The 12,540-nt window shown below is 41.4% G+C and overlaps 1 protein-coding gene across 1 annotated transcript in view; it reads right to left on the reverse strand.

Annotated features, from left to right (window-relative positions):
* The window catches only part of CGNL1 (cingulin-like 1), a 131,671-nt gene that overhangs the window by 38,686 nt on the left and 80,445 nt on the right, over positions 1-12,540 (reverse strand). The window contains exons 8-9 of the mRNA XM_006894505.1: positions 4,845-5,051; positions 3,643-3,747 (exon numbers count right to left, since the gene is read on the reverse strand). Of these exons, the coding sequence (XP_006894567.1) occupies positions 3,643-3,747; positions 4,845-5,051 (312 nt within the window). The remainder of the gene's footprint in view (positions 1-3,642; positions 3,748-4,844; positions 5,052-12,540) is intronic.

Consider the following 12,540-nt stretch of genomic DNA (forward strand, 5'->3'; position numbering starts at 1 on the left):
GAATTTGGAGTGGGGGAGGCATTTCAAAATCTTGCCAGATTGTTTTGCCAGTGGCTAGCAAGGCCACTTTCAGTATAAAGAGTTCCCACCATCTTCACACAGCTGGGAAAACAGGCCTCAACACAAGGACACATCAGGGATCATTTATTTGTAAGGCAAGAATAGAGATCTGAGGAGTGGGAGGTGGGCGGGGATTACATTAAGATGTTAGGGCTTCAGGCCATCATCTATCTGTTCTACACGCTGAATTAAATATTAGTAGCAGATTCACAGCTGGTAAGCTGCTCTCATATGTGAGAAACTTTCTCATTGGCTAAAGGATGATAAAGATGTTCTGGAAGACTAAAATTGCTGCACTCAGGGTTTGGTGTATAGGTGATATCAAGGTGCAGAATTCTGTCTCTGCGTGGTAAAAATGCTTCTTCTCCTCTTTTTCTGCCCCCAAATAGCTTACAACCTTAAGTTTTGCACTGGATTCAGTACCAGAGCCATCACAAGCTCTAAACTGCAATATGGTACAACTGCTATCTACAGAAAAGCAATCCAATCAAGAGTTTGCCACAAAGATGACGAATTAGCAAAAAAATTAAGAGAGATAAATCCAAAACAGGGCTAGTCCGACAACAAACACAAGAACAAACACATTTTCAAGGTTATTTCATATTATCAGGGGGCTGGGGAAGGAAGATAAAGGGTGTTATTTCTTAAAGGATCCTGAATTTCTGTTTAGGGAATGTTGGCAGTAGCTTAAACTCTCAAACTCTCACTCCCTAATGCACCCACCCACACAAATGACACTCTAATGAAAAACTTTAATAACTTTCCGCTTAGCCCTTAAAATCACTAAAAGATCCCTTCTTAGAAATTAGAGTAAGGGAAGCTCGGGAATAGGTACTTTAAAATTTGAGTGGGCAGACAGAAGACAGGACATAACTAAATCACACCAAAAATTCAGCACAAAAGTCAACTTAGAACTTCAATCAGTCTGTTTTTTAAAAAAAAGAAAAAGTAAAAAGAATGTACTTCAAACACTCTTTCTAACCTTCAAATGTGAAAATCTAATTTTCTAAGAACATGCTGATTTTGAATAGAGATTACTATCTAGCTTCAAGGGAATGACTTCCTCCTGCTCCTTTTAATAGTCATCTTAAAGGACTCGCTCTGTGTAATGTCTTTGCCTAGAGGAGAAGGGAAATTGGCTTCTGCCAGAAAGCCAACTCTACACTGCCTTGGGGAGTGACTCTGCCAGTGTCCTCACATAATTCAAATTCTATCTTGGGAAAGCTGTCAAGCTCTGAAATGTTTAAAGCAGGGTTTCTCAACTTCAGCAATACTGACATCTGGGGTTGAATAATTCTTTGTTGGGTGGGCTGTCCTGTGCATCATAGACTGTTTAGCAGTAGCTCTGGCCTCTCTCCCCAACTAGGTGTTAGTAGCACTCTAAACTCAGTTGTGACAATTAAATATATCTGCAGATATTACCAAACATCCCCGTATCAAACCAGGTGCCTTTAAGTTAATTAGAGTCAAGGCAACCCCGTGTGTATCAGAGAAAGACTGTATTCAGTGTGGTTTTCACTGGCTTATCTTTCAGGGAAGTGTATCACCAGGGCTTTCTTCTGAGGTGCCTCTGGGTGAAGTAAACATCTAACCTTGCAGCTAGTAACTGAGCATGTTGACCATTCGTATGACCTGTTTAGGGAGCTCTGGTAGAATAATCCCATAAGGCACTGTGCTGCTAACCCAAAGGTCAAGTATCTCTGGCAGCTGGAATCTACTAGCAGCTCCCTCCTCAGCATAAAGACGAACAATCTCCTCTCACAGTCTCAGAGACTCAAAGGGAGGGTCATCTAGGAGTTGCTTCAGACTCAACTTGCTGGTAATTAATTTTTGAGGTTTGACCATCCACCCATTTGTCTCCAAATGAGAGGAGGAGGAGAGGAGATGGGGAGTAAGCAGAACCACCCCCAGTTCAGGCTGACTGATCTCGATGGTAGATGAAAAGGAGCTAGCAGAAGGAATGGACCATTTTCCAGAAGTTCTTGCAATTTTGCTTCTCCGGGTTTACTTTTTTTTAAATGGTGTCATGGATTTATTATTCAAAATGGCTTTCCTAGCCATCAAACTGGACTTTCACCACATGACTGGGTAGGAGCCTGAAATAGGATGTGCATAAACTAATAATTATGGGACTGATCAGTTTTATCATTCTGTGACGTTTAAATTGAGCAGGTTCAGTAGGAGAAACTAGGAATCTCATTATCAGCAAGGAAAAAGAAGCAAATAATGCTGTGAGCTGCCTCTGGGGCCAGAAATTCCTGCACAAGTTAGTCCAGGACCTACACGAAAGCCTCAACAGGTACAGCAGAGGACTATTGTAAAAAGAGCAAAGGTTGAGTGGGGATGCCCATACTTTACCTTTACTAACTTCTCAAAGGGGAACTGTTCCAGTCAACAACATCAACAACACAAACCAATTCTCGTGAAGTCTGACATGTTTCCCACATTCTTGCTCCTCTTCCTACTCATCCTAACACCAATCTTACTTTAGTACTGGGTCCAAAATCCCATGTAACAACTCACAGATCACACAGAACCACACTGGGGAAGGCAAAAGGTTATAATACAGGTTTAGGAGAATATAGTCTGTACAGCTTCTGAAATGTGCTCAGGAACCTCAGCGTGGAGCCTCGCAGCTTTAGACTAGTATTACAAAGCTCTTAGTCCTGCCAATTATGGATCTCCCCTGACCCCAGTTGTCTAGCAACCTTGGGCAAAATCTCCTAGTTCTGGCTCCATAGAGTAGCAGTCCCAAGGTTCATTCATCTCACACCAGGTCTCTGGGTCTCTGGAGAGGCTGCCATGACTGCTTCTCCCATAGGCGGCTGGTGCAAGAATCTCTGGCCCCAACAGACGCACTACATTCTCTTACTCTTTCTTTGCTGATAGTGAAGTTTCTTCAATTCTGTCGCTAGAGCCACTCAATTTAATGGCAAAAGTAGCCAATCTCTTTGTGGACAGGCTAACACACCGTATTCACATATTCCCACGCATCAACATGGCAAAGTCAGCCAATAGGATAGGGAAGCTATTTTGGACAATAAATCCTTAATACCACAATCATAAACCCACATTAAACAGTGCTGACTTAGGAATACTGCCCTGTGAAGCCAGAGCCTGGGCCTTCACCCAAGCTTCCTAAAAGACGAGGGAGAGATGCCATAACTACAAGGACTAATAGAGCTTTGTCACACTAACTTAAGCCTCAAGGCTGAATGTCAAAGAGCCTGTGAGAACATCTGAGAAGCTGTCCTGACTAAGGTATTGTATTCTAGATTCCAACCTGACCTGTAACCTATTCACTTCCCTAATAGGCCCCATAGATTCACGTATGACTCTGTGAGGTCTGTGTGGCTATTACAGTAGATCTTGGACCTCATAATAGAGAAGTAAGATTAATGTTAGGACCAGAACATCAGCAGAAGTAGGTGCAGGAGTGTGGGAGCCTTATCAGACCATATGAGACCTGGTCTTATACTGTGGATGTTGCTGATAGAGACTATTCCCCTCTGAAGTTGAAAGATAAGCTATCTGCACGCCACCCTCACTCTTTTCATGGAGAGTAAAGACAGTGCTGTTTACCTGAGCGTCCTCCAGGTCACTCTTCAGACTCTTTTGTGCTGTCATCGCTTCCTTTTCTTCCTTTCTGGCACGTCCAAGGAGCTCCTCTAATTGCCGCTTTTCTCCCTACAGTGAAACAGTGGGTCAGCGGGTGCATAAATGTGTGTTAAGTCTGTGAATAAAATGAATAGAAGAGACTCCCCTGACCCCTAACGGACGCAACAAGGGCTGTGGTTACAAGGTTCCACTCACTGGCCCAACATGGCACAAGCCAGCCATGTCTCTGGGCATTTGCGCCAATGTGCAATTTCAGTTCTTAGCCAGGTGTTAAGAACCACATCATTCAGATGCTTTTTGAAAATATAAATAGCTAGGTTCACCCACTAGAGATTCAAGAACAGCTGGTACTGAATTGGCAGGCTCAGGCAATGAATGCCTGAAGGGAGGTTCAAACAAATTACTATGTCTTAGAACCTGAGTTGGTATACATCGACTTTTCTCTTTCTCTGGTATATACTTTCATTGTCATCTGTCATTTCTCACTACCATCTCTGTATCCTTCTTGCTCCTAGAGATCTGTCAGGCCAAACTATAGTTAATTAAAACCTGCATGACTTCCAAAGAAGCCCAGGTGGTAGAGTGCTTCACGTGTTGGAGGTCAATGGTTTCAGTCTATAAGTTGTTCCTTGGAAGAAAAATGGAAGTCTCTTCTTATCAAGATTTACAGCCTCAGAAAATCCAATGGGAGGTCACTACAAGTCAGTACTGACAAGCAGCAAATGGGTTCGGTGTCTTTTGGTATTTGACTTCCAAGACCATCAACTGTGTTCTTAAGAACAACAATTGAAAAAAAAAAAAAGAAGAAGAAGAAGAAGAACAATTGATCACAAAACTAAATTGTCTATCCACGTGCTTAGAGACCTCTGCTAAGCATCAAAAGCCTGCATGTTTCTAAAGTCTGAGATTTCAGGGCCGACCCATGGATTTTCCACCCTGACTGACTTATCAGCCCTGTTCCCAGGCCTCTTTAGAAACCTATCTCTCATTCACACTACTCTTTGACAAACAAAAGAAACAGCTTGCACAGAGGATGCATTCACCGTAGCACTGACCTTTCTCACTAAACTGTGATAATAAATCCCTCCCAGTCCTCAAACCACTCCTACAGGAAAGAAAGCTCAGCAGCTGCCAGAAGTGGCCAGAAGCTGCCCAGAGAGCCTTACCTCGTACTTCTGAAGTGTTTCTTTGGCCTTGGCTTCCTCTCCTTTCATGTCATCAAGCTGCCTGTGAAGCCGGGTGACACTCCGCTCCAGCTCTGCCACTCTCCCCCGAAGTCGCTCATTCTCCTCGTTTAGAGCCCTCACTCGAGCGTCAGCTCCGGCCTGGTTTTGTTCTGAAGTGTTGCTCCGACTAGCCAGGACCTCAACATTCTGTAAAAACATGGATGGGAAAACATGGGTAAGGGGGAGTCTCCAAGTGCAGGGATGGATGGCATGGATTTAAAAACCATTTATACGTCAGGCATTGCATTAAACCGGGGGTCAACAAACAAGAGCCCACAGGCCAAATCCAACCTGCCAGACAAATCCAGCTTGCCGCTTTTTTAAAATAAAAAATAAGACTTACCAGAACACACCATGCCCATTCATGTAATACATGTAATTTGCATATTGTCTACAGTTGCTTTCACAACAGAAAAGCAGAGCTGAGTAGTTGTGACAGAAAACATAGCTACAAAGCCTAAAAGGTTTAATTACTGAAATTTTTTATTTATACTAAAAAATTTGCCAATCCTGTGTTAAGTCCTTTATGTTCAACCTTAACATTTAACAATAGGTAGAAAAGAAGGTCTTCGATGAGAAGAATTGGCACAATGTTTGCAATAGGGTGGATATGTGAGGAAGGAGCCAGTAAAGGATGTGGTTTTGATCTGTTGTTCATAGGGTTGCTAAGAGTTGCAATTAACACAACACAACATAACACATAGGTGGAAACTATTCTTATCCCACCTAAAAGCTGAGAAAATTGAGCCTTAGGCAGATACAGAAATTTGTCAGATGTTATTTGAGAGAAAGTGCAATCAGGCAGATTGGACCCAGAACCTATTCTTTTTAAACCATCACTGTCTTCAGATGTATTCACCTTCCACCCTCTTATCAGACACGCCTTTAATGAGCTCTACATGAAAGGATGATTCTATTTACAGATTTTCTTTTAAATGTCCAATGTAAAACAGAAAGTAAGAGTTGCTTAAATTATGACAGAGTTCATAATGTTAAGCTCCAGATACTATCATCTTAAAATGAGCTCATGCTACACAAAATTTACAAGCGAAAGAAATAGTAGTAATCACAGGATAGGATAGTTATTATTAATTCTAGACATCACAAAGGCTTCTTAAGTTCTGCCTGAACAACAACCTGATATGACAATGAGTGGCTCTGCCCAAGGCTCCTGCTCTCCAGGCAGGTCTCTTGCCTGCTGTACATTTCATGACTATAAAGGTATCAGGAGCTCTGGTGACACAGTCCAGAGGGTGTCAGCACTGCTAGCCCAAAGCCAGCAGCACCTCGCTGGTGGTTTGAATCCACTAGCAACTCCAAAGAAGAAGGGTGGGCAATCTCCTCCCACGGGATTTACAGTCTTGAAAACTCAATGGAGGGTCAGCTATGAGTCAATTCCAACTTGACAGCAGTGAGTGAGTAAATGATATTACTCCAAAATGTAAACTCTGGTTCTTTTTATTCTTCCAAAATCATTAATTTATAAGAAAAAAAAATATTTTCAAAATGGCTATTAATCAATCATAGTAGTTGTAGGTTCCATCGAGTTGACTGCCATTCACAGTGATTGTATAGAGAGGCAGCTATGAGTCAGTTCCAATTCAATGGCAATGAGAGTGAGAATGAGCAAAGACAGCAGCTGGAAGCAGCACTGGCTTAATGGTAGAACTTTTGTCTTCCACACAGGAGACAAGGGTTCAAGTACTAGCCAAAACACTTGATGTGCGGCCTCCACCTGCCTATCAGAATAGGTTTGTGTATTAATATGATGCTGAGCAGTTTCAGCAAAGCCACAAGAATAAGATGAACTACAAAGAAAGACCTGGAAATCTTCCTCTAAAAATCAGCCATTAAAACCTAATGGGTTACAACAGTTTGATGGGTTTGATGGGTTACAACCAGTCATCAAGATGCTACCAGCCCGAAAAGTGTTTTATTCCAATACGCATGGGGTCTCCACGAGTTGAGGATCACTTGGATGGTAGTTATTAGCCATAAAAATAGAAGCATGGGTAACGACGTACACAGGGAACAGAATTCACATAGTCAGTCAGGTTAGGATTCTTTGGAAAATAATGCAAAGTTACATGTTTCTTCTAATTCTACCCCAAAATGCTCACAACCAGTTGAACTGAAGCTTCTGCTGACAACTTTCCAGAGCCTTTCTCCAGTCCTTATCCCCATCCTCCCCTATCTGGTTCATCACTTTCTATATCATCCATGAGACCATATTGCATTTCTTGAAAACCAAATGAAATGCTGCTGTAGAGTCAATGCCAGCTCATAGGGACCCTACAGAAGAAAGTAAAACTGTCCATGGGGTTTCTGAGGATGTAAACCTTTAAGGCAGCAGGTTGCTACAGCTTTTCCCCAGAGTCGCTGGGGAGTTGAAATCGTTAACCTTGGGGTTAGCATTTGAACATTCTAACTACTCGGCCATGAGAATTCCTACCATGTGTTGAAAGCACATCTAATTCCTCTCCAGTAGTCCAAGATATAAAATTATAAAAATCCTATTCCTTACATCAAGTACCACATGCAAACTGTCCTTCATAACGTCCCAAAGAGAGAAAAAGGAGCCTAGCACACAACTAGCTCTGAAATTCTTAGATCTGTGCGTCACTTTTCTAAATCCTTCATTAAGCATGTGTCTCATGGATGTAAGCAAAGCTAGGAGGTGCAGAACTCCACCAAGTTCTGGAGAAGATCTCAGGCAAGAGACCACTGAGGACAAACGCTGCTTCCCTCACTGATGAGCTTAGGAGATGCATTTCTAATAACAAGATGACAGAGGACGGGGTGAAAAGAGTTACACAACATGAGGAATGTCATCACTGTCACTGAATTGTACAGGTAGAAACATGAATGTTTATATTCTTCTGTGTATATTTTCAACAATAACAATTTTTTTTCATTTCAAGAAAAGATTACAGACATTGGTCTGATACCAACAATTTCAAATGAATCATTTAGCCACATCAGAAAATGGACTATTTTTTAAAGGATTATATTGATTTTATTTTTAATATTTTAACAATTACTCACTTATTGTCATAGTAGATAACAAATGTCCAATCCAGAACTCCAGGCACTCTGATTCCTTTCTCAAATCAATCATTATCATAAAGACAAAAATAAAAGATGTTCTATTGTCTACTGTCTTTCAAGACTGGTTGTCTCTTAAAATTACACAGATTTTTTTTTCCCTTTTCCCCTCTTAAATCTCTCAGGCTACCAGAGTCAAAAGGTGTTAAGACAAAATACATGAGTTATATACTTATATGCATGCTCATAGGGTGTAAGTTGGTATTAACTTCTTAGGGGGAGAGAAGCAAGAAGGATGGGCAATCTCCTCCCATGCCGCTGAAAACCCACCGGGGGGTCAGCCATGGGTCAGTGCCAACCCTTACGGAACAGAAACAACAGCAAATGCTATAGTACATTATGTGTCGTACTGTTAGCCAAAAGGTTAGAGGTTCAAATCCAGCTGTTCCTCAGGAGAAAGGTGAAGAGCCTCTTTCCATAATCATTTATAGTCTCAAAAACCCAAAAGATGATCACAATGAGTTGGAATCAACTCAACGGCAGTGGACATGAACCCTTAGGCTACAAGGGTTAAGCATTTGACTGCAAATCACAGAGTCAGCAGCCAAACCTACCAGCAATTCCAACCTCCTGGTAGTTTTATTCCTGTAAAGACCACAGCCCAGGAAACCCAATGGGCAGTTCTACTCTGTCCTGTAGGATCACAATGAGTCGGAGTCAACTCACAGGCACACAAACAACAGAAAATCCTAACAAGCATTGCTCTGACCCAGCAACTTCTCTTTTAGCATTCTACCCCATGTGTATATAAAATGGCATATGGATAAGAGTATTCGTTTTGGCACTATGATAGCAAAAGATTGTAAACAACAAAATGTCAATTAACTGAGCACTTGCTAAGCAAATTGCATCAATTCAATGACATCTTGTGCATCTAGATAAAAAGCCCCCCAAGAAAACAAAACAAAACAAAAAGAACACAAAAAAGCCCCCCAAAGTGAGGAAAAGCAAGGTATACACTAGTATACATAACTTGTTTGCATAAAATGTTAAGGGGAGGTACTTAAAGACTAACTTAGAGGGGACACTGGCTGCAGGACAAAGAAATTACAGCAAGAGAGAAAAATTTTCCACTGAAAATTCTCCTGTAATTTGAATTTTTAACTATGAGATATAAAAAATACTAACATTTAAAAAAAATACTACCATTTTTACAATAAATAATACTTTCTTTAAAAAAGAAAAAAATATTGGCCATCAGTGGCCACATGGGCTTGGAGGGCAACCCACCTCCTCAGTCAAGTTCTAATCTTCCTCCTTGAAACCCTTCCCAAGAGCATTCATAGAAACTTCTGGGCCCTGAAAGACAGCGGAGCCCCAGGAGCAGCTGTATAAACAGAGCAAGGCGCCAACTCTCCCACACTGGTGTTCATAGTTAAGCAATTCCTTTTCACCACATATAGCTGGGAAAATGGGAAGGGCCCAGAGGGCACGGGACTTGCACTTACATGAAAGTTCCTTCAACTTTTACTCAAGCAGCCCAAAGGCAGGTTGATGAGAGACATTGAAGGGGCCAAGAGGAACTGTTTTCAAGGGTTAGGTTCTTTCCTTTTAAAATTCACACAAATTCTGCCTTTTATACCATAGTTCATTGGTTGTTGGTTGGGGTGGGGTTTTTTTTAATTCTACTTTATATCTCCTTTTATATAAAGATACCATATTCTAAGATGTAAGTTGTAAGAAGATGCGCATCTCTTCTATCCTACAGCTATGCCAACCACTCTCCCCTACCAAGCACCCAGCCCACGTAAGTATCCTACCCAGAGCTGTTGTCAAGTCAGAACCGACTCATAGCTGACCCTCCAGAGGGTTTTCAATTGCACTAAGCCACCACTGCTCTTTAGCAACAGACATACAAATCACCTCAAGAATGGAAGTCTCCTTTTTAGCTCTGAAACTGCATATGTGATAATGTAAAGGAAAGATCATGAGCTCAGCAGGCAAATGAGACTCAAATCCATGCTGTGAAATGGGGCCATGGATATGTATGCAGTCAGACCATGCTGAACAGATGTTAAAGTACTCACACCTAAAGGAAAGTGTCTATCTTGTGTATGTTTCAACATTGTACTTTGGAAGCAAGTATCTTGTATTCTAGATTTCATAAATTCACAAGATGAATTGTTTTATCTGGAATACGCCTCAAGTCTCATCAGTATTTAATTTGGATGATTTGCAAAATGAGATTAGGGATTTGGAGGCGAGATAAAATTTTGGAGATGATCTACTGGAGATGAGATTTTCGAGATGATCTAGTGGAGTGATTATGCTTGTATGTGGCAAGATAAGAGTATGCAGATGGGGTGAAATGGGGGGATGTTACTGAATAAAATGTATCCCCTCAAATTAGATGCTGTAACTTCTGACCATTAGTGGTGAGGATCCCATCTAGGAATGGATTCTCTTTGCTACATTAATGAGGCAAGATTAATGTAGGGTGTGTCAGCCAGGAGTCAATGTCAATTAAGATAGAAAAGGTTAAACAAAAATAAATAAATAAATAAATAAATAAAATAAAAAAATAAAAGGTTAAACAAATGACTAAATGAGAAATGAGGTAAGATAAACGCCAGGACACATGGAGAATGTCAAGCAGCCAGAAGCAGAAAAGACACGGACATTCCTCCAGAACAGAGGCCTTCCCATAGAGCTGGTCCTTGGATTTCAGAATCCTAGCCAGCTCAACTTCCTTGGTATAATCCATAGGGAGTTGCACTGCTACCCTAAGGTTGACTTCCTTTGCCCGTTGAGTCCACCAGCTGCTCTGCAGGAGAAAATTGAGTCTTTTTCTCCCTTAGAAACCTGCTACAGGGTCACCTCTGAGGCGGTTCTGCTTCATTGGCAATGTCTGAGAGGGAATGATGGCTCTGTGAAGCGAGGCTAAGAGGAAAACTCAGAAAGAGGTAGAGTTTGTATTTTTTTTTTCTTTCACCAACATTTCTTTTCTCATTGCCATCAAGCCAGAATCAATTCATAGCTAAACCTCCATTAGGTTTCTGAGGCTGCCCATCTTTCTCTTTCAAAAACACCAAACCCCAAACAAAGCCAATTAATTGACAGCCACTTGCTATTAATTCTATTGTGATTCACTGCAAATCAGAGTAAATCTGCCCCACAATTCCAAAACTGAAATCCTTCCAGAAGCAGGCTACCACATCTTCTCCCATGGAGTGGCTAGTGGATTGAACGTGCCAACCTTTCAGTTAACAGTCAAGTGTTTAACCACTGTGCCACCAGGGCTTTTAAACAGTTGTTCTTAGGTGCAGGTGGGTCAAAGAATCATTGGAGACACTCTTTTAAAAGGACGAAAATTACCAATCTTATCCAGTATTATCAATAGCTATTTAAAGTGGACAAGGCTATTGAGGGATCAATTGTTGCTATTATTATTATTATATCAAGTTAGCCCACATTTATTTCCCAAAAGGAAAGAATCTTTCACAGTTTATCCACTATGGTTCTGTCATCAAAATTAACTTTAGGTTACAATCTGCACATTTTTAGTAGCTACAAAGTAAGCCAGTTGTGATCCAGTAAGCCCTGAGTCAGAGAGAAATCCCACCTGGTCTTGCATTATCACTGTTACCGCGATATCTGCATTCACCTTTGCAGCTGCAAACAGAATTGAGGTCCTCTAACAATCTTTCTAGATTGCTGTGCTGTGTAGATGATTTCATTCATATTTCAGGCTAAGTCCAGTTTTCCTAGTCAGCCTCGTCATTAAAAATCCAAGCCCATTTCCTAATTGTCTAGTAAACTGACAGAAATTTAGAAAATTGCACCAAAATGAAAACAGTATGCTTCATTGTGCTAACTTGTAGAATTTCCAATACTTCGAAAAGAGCTGACTTTTAACTAGTATGTTCCAATTAATTATTTAAACAGGAAGAAATGCGAATGTATTACCAAAAACAAAACAACAAAAACCCCAAAACAGCAAAGTTTTCAGGTGCCACTATCCACAGCAAATAATGACTTTCTTTTCAGGTGGCACATTTTCATGGGCTAAAGCTACATTTAAAATGCTCACACCATCCCATGGAGCTAGGGTGCGCTTTTATTAAAAGATAAGCACAAAACCCCCATTTGCCTGGTCCGCAGGCATGGATGCACCTTCCTTGTGGAAGCATAAATTTGACACTTTGGGCAGCAGGGAACACACAGGAATCTGTGTGAGGGCCCCCTGTTTGTTCTGGTGGAGAATGAACACCACACACATATATCTAGTTTTACTAATTAACAAGGTCTCTGTCACTGTCGGCTTTTGTTTCCTTCCCGTCTCCCATTTTTGCTGAATGAGCGAAAACAGCTGAAGCGTGGAGGCCTCTGAGTCCAGAGAATGGAATGCTGGTTTGTGGGGTTCATCTTACTGGCCACCCCTACACTCGACAGCGTGTTGAAGCTTCAGGATCTGGGCTGCCAGGAGCCCAGAGTGTCCCCAGTCAGGCCATCTGCTGGGAAGGCAACACTTTGTCACCATCACAACAGTGGACTTTCATTTTCACAGTGAAGACCTGGATACAATTTCCTT

Source organism: Elephantulus edwardii, unplaced genomic scaffold (assembly GCF_000299155.1).
Source record: "Elephantulus edwardii isolate Elephantulus edwardi_28Jun2011 unplaced genomic scaffold, EleEdw1.0 scaffold00145, whole genome shotgun sequence".
In the NCBI taxonomy this organism is placed as follows: Eukaryota; Metazoa; Chordata; class Mammalia; order Macroscelidea; family Macroscelididae; genus Elephantulus; species Elephantulus edwardii.